The 6,731-nt window shown below is 36.4% G+C and overlaps 1 protein-coding gene across 1 annotated transcript; it reads right to left on the minus strand.

Moving 5' to 3' along the window:
- Window positions 1-1,031: 1,031 nt before the first annotated feature.
- Window positions 1,032-2,571, minus strand: LOC148578752 (uncharacterized). Its single transcript, XM_088503181.1, has 4 exons — window positions 2,420-2,571; window positions 1,844-2,324; window positions 1,284-1,432; window positions 1,032-1,203 (listed from the first exon to the last, which is right to left on the minus strand). The coding sequence occupies exons 1-4, from the start codon at window positions 2,569-2,571 to the stop codon at window positions 1,032-1,034; spliced, it is 954 nt and encodes a 317-aa protein (XP_088359307.1).
- Between the last annotated feature and the right edge of the window lie 4,160 nt (window positions 2,572-6,731).

The raw sequence follows: 6,731 nt of genomic DNA on the forward strand, positions 1-6,731 counted from the left end.
TTTTGGTGCACGGCATCAATCTCGGTGACCACTATGGAGATTTACTCACTTTATTAGCTTGGATGTGAAATATATATATACACATACACATATAGATGCCAACTCTTCTCAACAAACCATTAACAAAATTTAACAAAAAAATTCCTCTCTAAATAAGGCTAACCAACTAACTACAATAAATAAATAATAATCATAACAAACAAAGTAAGATAACAGCTAATACTCCCCCTCAAGTTAGAGAAAAGATGTGAATGATTCCCAACTTGCTGATCAAGTTCTTAAACAAGGTAGGCTGCACATCCTTTGTTAAAATGTCGGCAAGCTGATGTCTTGACTACACATGCACCAACTTCACGGTACCGTCTTGTACACGTTCTCGAGCAAAGTGGCAATCCATTGCAATATGCTTGGTACGCTATGGAAGGTGGGATTCTCAACAATGTGGATTGCAGCTTTGCTGTCACAGAAGATGAAAGTCGGATCAACTTGTATCTCAAAATCTTGAAGCAGCCTCATAATTCACACAACTTCAACAGTAGCATTGTGAGTGCTCGATATTCTTCTTCAGCCGTCGACCTCGAAAATGGTGTCTTATTTCTTCGACTTCCATGAGATTAGAGAATCGCCAAAGAAGACGCAATAGCCGGTAGTGGATCGTCTGGTTTCGGCACAGCTCCCCCAATCAGCATCCCCATATGCCTTGACCGATAAAAGGAAAGAAAGTCCTACCCAGGTGCAGCCTTCAAATATCTCAAAACATGATAGATAGCATCCAAATAGGTAGTGTGAGGAGAAGACATGTATTGGCTTAGCTTATTCACAACAAAGTAAATATCGGGTCTTGAAATAGTGAAGTAAAGCAACCTGCCAATCAACCTCCTATATTGTCTTGCATCCTCGAGCAAATCTCCATCAGTGACAATAAGTTTTATGTTTGGATCCAAGAGTATAGAGGCAGGTTTACAATCCAAAAAATCAGTGTTTTCAAGCAAAGAAAGGGCATAATTTCATTGAGACAAATAAATGCCTTCCTAAGATTTTGCTATCTCCAATCCAAGAAAATACTTCAAGAGGCCAAGCACCTTGAGTTTGAAAACACCTTGCAAAGTTTGCTGAGTTTGGGTGACTACATCATCAAGTTTACTAGCAACAATGATGTCGTCGACATATACAAGCACCATGACAAGTGAATCACTTGTTCCTCTATGAATAGAGAATAATCCGATTTTGACTAAGTGAAACTAGCACTAAGCAAAGCAGTGGAGAACTTAGTAAAGCATTACCTCGAAGCCTGTTTCAAGCAATAAATTGACCTGTTTAGTTTGCATGCAAGCTTCTCCCCCTGCTCCCCCTTGCTGGGATATCCTTGAGGTAATTGCATATACACTTCTTTATCAAGATCACCATTCAAGAAGGCATTATTAATGTCCGGCTGTAACAATTTTCAATTCTTCACAGCAACAACAGCAAGGAGTAATCAAACAGTAGTGAGTTTGGTAACGGGTGAAAAAGTATTCTTATAGTCTACACTAGCTTATTGAGTGTTTTCTCTAGCAACCAAATGAGCTTTGCATCTGTCAACTGATGCATCTTGCTTGCGCTTCACCTTTAAATCCATCGACAACTAATGCAATGTTTCTCGATCAGAAGTGGAACCACCTCCCATGTACGGTTATTCTCCATAGCTTGTAATTCCTTAGCCATACCATGTTCCATTGAGGATACTTGGCAGCTTGGTGATAAAATTGGGGTTCATAGAAATCAGAAACTTGTATACAATAATTCTTGTATGTTAGACTCAATCTCTCATAAGAACAAAAATGTAACATTAGAAAGGATTCACCACATTGTTGTAATGGTAGTCTGCAAGATAAGTAGGCGCCCTATGGAGTCTCTGGCTTCGTCTCAACGGCTGTGGAGTCTCAACTAGTGGTTGTGTCACAATAAGAACGAGTGTAACAAGAGCAAAGGGTTGAGGTGTGTTAAGAGAAACTTCAAGTGGCTTACGAAGGATATGATCATCAAAAGGATCAGGTAAGGAAGAATCAGTGCTACCAAGCTTGAAGGAAAAATTCAATTTGCGAAAAATCACATCTCTTGAAATAAAGAACTTTCTATTCTTGAGATCATATTTGTACCCTTTGTAACCTCTCGGGTAGCCAAGAAAAACTGCTGGAATGGCTCTTGGTGAGAACTTGTTTCTAGAATAAGGCAAAGTCAAAGCATAGACAAGGTATCCGAACACCTTCAAGTCTTCATATGTGGGTGTCTTATTGTAAAGTAATTGGTAAGGAAACTTCCATCTAAGAATAGAGGAGCGGGATCTATTGATAAAAAAAGTACACATTCACTCCAAAAATAAATTGAAATACCTGATTGATAATACAAGCACATTGCCATATTCAAAAGGAGTTGATACTTCCGTTCCACCATCGAGTTTTGTTGTGGTCGCTCAACACAACTGAATTGGTGGAGAGAACCTCTTGATTTTAGAAAATCAGTAAGAGACAACTCAGGTGCATTGTCGGACCGAATCTTCTTAATCACATAGCCAAGCTGAGTGAGAGCCATTGCAAAAAAATTTTCAATGATGGTAGCAGCATCAGATTTGGCTTTCAACAAATAAATTCAGGTATATCGGCTATGATCATCTACCAAAGTAAGAAAATACCACTCCCCCAAATGTGTAGCAACATGGTAAGGACCCCAAGTATCGCAATATATCAATGAAAAGCATTTGGACTCCTGATTATTGTTGGAAACAAATGGCAATTGTTTTTGCTTGGACAAAGGGCATATGTCACACAATGAATTTTCATTAGAATTTGAAGAATTACAATTCAAAGGCAAATGCTGTAAAACATGAAAAGCAAGGTGGCCTAATCTATGATGCCACAATTTTGCACTTATTGCATTACAAGAATCAGAAATGGCTAACGTATTATCACAATTGGCATTATTACATGATGGTTCATTAACATTGACACCTTTAGTCATAGAAACTGGTGTATTTGTGTGTGTAAACATACAATCCGTAATTCAATTATCTTTCTTAATCATCTTGGAGTTTAGGAGGTCCTGAATCACAAAATCAACATCAGAAAGAAGAACATAAAAATGCTGCTTTAGCAATAAGGAACTCATTGAAATCATATTCATACAATACTTCGATGAGCGTGAGAGTTTGAGATAAGAAAATAGAACCAGAAGTAAGTATAGGTATGCGAGTATAATTAGGGAGAACCACAAACTTATTTGCAATTCAAATTAAAGGTTTGGAATTGTCCAAATTATAGGTCACATGGCAAGTAGCAATCAGAATCTAAGATCCAAGATTTAACTCTAAGTGTGGAAATTAAAGCGACAGAGAAGAGTTTACCTTCCCCTACACTTGAAGCTTCAACAGTGATAATAGTGGGCATTTTGGATGGAACTTGTGCAGAGAAGAGTGACATTAATTGTTGATATTGTTGAAAAGTAAGCTGAAGAGGAATGTCCTGACTTGTGTCCACATGGTTAACCCGAATTATGGCTGGACTTTGCTTTTTCTAATTAAGTGGATAACCATGCAACTTGTAGCATTTGCCCTTGGTGTGGTCGAGTAAACTGTAGTGAGCACATATCAGCTTATCTTTCTTCCCTTGCCAGATCTTATAGTTGCATTATGTGTTCTTCACAGCAAAAGCCAGTTGCGTCTCATTACTTGTTGGAGGAGCAAGAGTTTGTCCTCGTTGCTGCTCTTCTTAAACGATTAACAAGAAAACTTCAAAGATGCTAGGCAAAGGCTTCATTAACAGAATTTGGCTCTGAACTTGATGGTACACATCATTCAATCCCATGAAGAATAAGAGAACATATTCCTCATCAGTATGAGCTAAAAATTCACGAGCACTGCCACAATTACAGCATACTGAAGGTCAAAAATGGCATAATTCCTCCCACACACATTTTAGCTTAGTAAAAAATTGAGAGACAGAGAGAGAATCTTGTTTCAGATTGATTAACTCTTTTCGAAGTTCATGGATTCGAGGACCGTTCTTTTGCTGAAGTCGGTGACCTAGATCTATCCAAATCTCATGAGCAAAACCAGCAAAGATCAAGCTCGATACGATCTCCTTGAAAACAGAATTGAGAATCCAGGTGCTGACGATGTCGTTCAGACGACGCTAGCGGAGCTTGGAAGAATGAGATGCACCGTCCTCAGGTGGCGAAATCGTGCTGCCAACGAATCCAAGCTTGTTTTTTTCATTGAGCGTCATTTTCATCGATCTCTTTCATGAAGGATAATTGTCATCGGTGAGCACTTGCATGACCAAGGCAAGGTTTGGTTGATCGGAAGAATGGAGCAGAAAAGGATCGGCTTCATCGATCGCCGCCATTGCAGAAAAAAATTTTGAGGTTGGAGAGAAGGGAGAAAAGAAGAAATAGAAGAAGAGGAAAGGAAGGTTCGAGAAAGAGAGAAGAGAATCAGAAAAGAATGTAGAGAGTATGAGAAATTCTTCTGATACCATGTTAGAACCAGAATTGGTATTGAAAAAAATGATTTTCTGCAACTGCTTTATTAGCTTGGATATGAAATATATATACACATACCGACTCATCTCAACAAACCACTAACAAAACCTAATAGAAAAGATTCCTCTCTAAATAAGGCTAACTAACTAACCGCAGTAAATAAATAACAATCATAACAAGCAAAGCAAGATATCAGCTAAACCTACATTAATTTTTTAGAATCAACCTATAATAACGTTTTTCTTTTTAATTTTATCCTTCTTTCATGTACTACTTTCTTCCCATATTTTTTCATCATCATACACTCATTTTCTCCATCCTTCTAACATAGCTTAAATCCACCCCACAACTTTGGTCGAGTGTTGCACCACCGTACCATCCCACTGCACCACCTTCACTCTCATTATTACTACTCGACCATTCTACCTTTCCACCACCACATTTCACCACTTTACGCTCTCCCTCAATGTAGCATCCCTTCATTATCGTCATCAACATTAATATTAACAAAATCACACCTTTTTAACCTACCACGATCCTTCATTGTCACCGTTATATCGTCACGCCACCTTCACTCTCCCTCTTCCAAATCTTACCTTTTCTTGATTTTAATTTTAATTTTTTATTGATTTCTCATTGTTCTCTGTTGTATATTATTTTGTTGTTGTTAATAATAATTTTGTGTGGAATTAAGGCTGAATTTATGATGGGGGAGCACAAGGTTTTGAGTTATGACGGTGAGAGAGAAAATGGCAAAGGCTTCAATGAGAGAGAGAGAGAGAGAGAGAGAGAGAGGGGGCGTCGTGGTTATAGGTGATATGGTGGGTGTATTCTAGGGTGAGGGGGAGGGGTGGGCTAATGCAGTGCTAGTGGTGTAGTGAGTGGTGGGTGCTGAAAAGCTCGTGGCGAGGATGAGATGACAATAGTGACTGGTGGGTACAATGGAAAGAAATATGTATGTGTAATGATGTTGGTGTTGGTGATAATATGATGATGGTTGTTGTAGAGATAGGGATAAAATTGGATAGAAAAATGTTGACTAAAAAAATTAACAGTAAGAGTAAAAGAAGGTTTAGGGAACAAACTCTATATACAGCTAAACAATTAACTTCTCAAAAAATTATTATTTTAAAATTTTAAAAACTAGTTTTGCACTAAAAAAACACGCATCCTCCGATCCCCATCACCACTATTCTCCTTTTTCTCTGCCTCTCTTCTTCTTTTTTTCTGTGCCTCGCCCTCCATATTTTTCCTCCTCCTCCTCTTCTAGATCACCTTTAAAAGTTCTTGTACAACAATGATTTTAGGTGTTTCTTTTATTATATTTTGGATATTTTTTTGTTAAATTTTAAATTTTTTTTACAATAATTTTAGATTTTTTTTAATTTAATTTTAGATGTTTCTTTTTTTTGTTTTGGATGTTTTTTTAATCAAGAAACATAAGAAAAAACCATACATAACAATCATCAACATCTAAAAATTCTGAAAAAATAACATCCAAAATCATAAACAAAATAATATCCAAAACCGATGAAGTGATGGTGTCGTATTCCTTTGAAACAGCGTGCTCAAGAGCACGACAAAAAGGTTAACCACGTCAGAAAAAGATACATAAAAGAGAAAAAATGCGCGGTGGAAGAAAGCAAAAACACAGCAGAAAGAACTGAACGTATGACAGAAAGAAGTAAGAGTGCAGTGGAGAAAAATACATACACAGTAAAAGGAGGCTTATTTTTTTGGAAAGAGAGAGGGAAAAAAGATGTAAGAGAGACTTTTTTTTTTTTTTGAGGAGCGGGAGGGAAGAAAGATGTGGGAGAAGGAAGTGAAGTGATTAGAATTTTAGATGGTTTTTGTTTTTTTACTGTAATAGTAAAATTAATTTTTTGAAATAACATACTATTTTTGGTGTTTTCTAGATTTTTTTAACAACCTACTTAATAATTGGCTGATATTCTATTTAAGTATCTAGCACGATTGAATAAGAGTAAAATTAAAACTTATAAAAAATATTAAAGATAATATTAAAATTAATTAAGCGTTAAGAATATTTTTAAAATTTTTTAAAAATTTTAAAAATAAAAAATATACTTTATTTTTATTATATTATTTTGATGGACTCATTTCGTTATTATTTTTTTTTAATTCTTTTTTCAACATAATTTCATTAATTAGAAATACAGACCGAATCCAATACATACATGATACATGTCAAACCT

The sequence above is a fragment of the Arachis ipaensis genome, chromosome B1, assembly GCF_059453495.1.
Source record: "Arachis ipaensis isolate K30076 ecotype BB chromosome B1, ASM5945349v1, whole genome shotgun sequence".
NCBI classification, from domain to species: domain Eukaryota; kingdom Viridiplantae; phylum Streptophyta; class Magnoliopsida; order Fabales; family Fabaceae; genus Arachis; species Arachis ipaensis.

Coding starts and splice junctions, on each gene's coding strand:
- LOC148578752 (XM_088503181.1), bottom strand. CDS start 2,571: ATGGCTCTCACTCAGCTTGGCTATGTGATTAAGAAGATTCGGTCCGAC. Junction 2,325..2,419: donor AACTCGATGGTGGAACGGAA/GTATCAACTCCT, acceptor TTTTATCAATAG/ATCCCGCTCCTCTATTCTTA. Junction 1,433..1,843: donor ACTACCATTACAACAATGTG/GTGAATCCTTTC, acceptor AAATTGTTACAG/CCGGACATTAATAATGCCTT.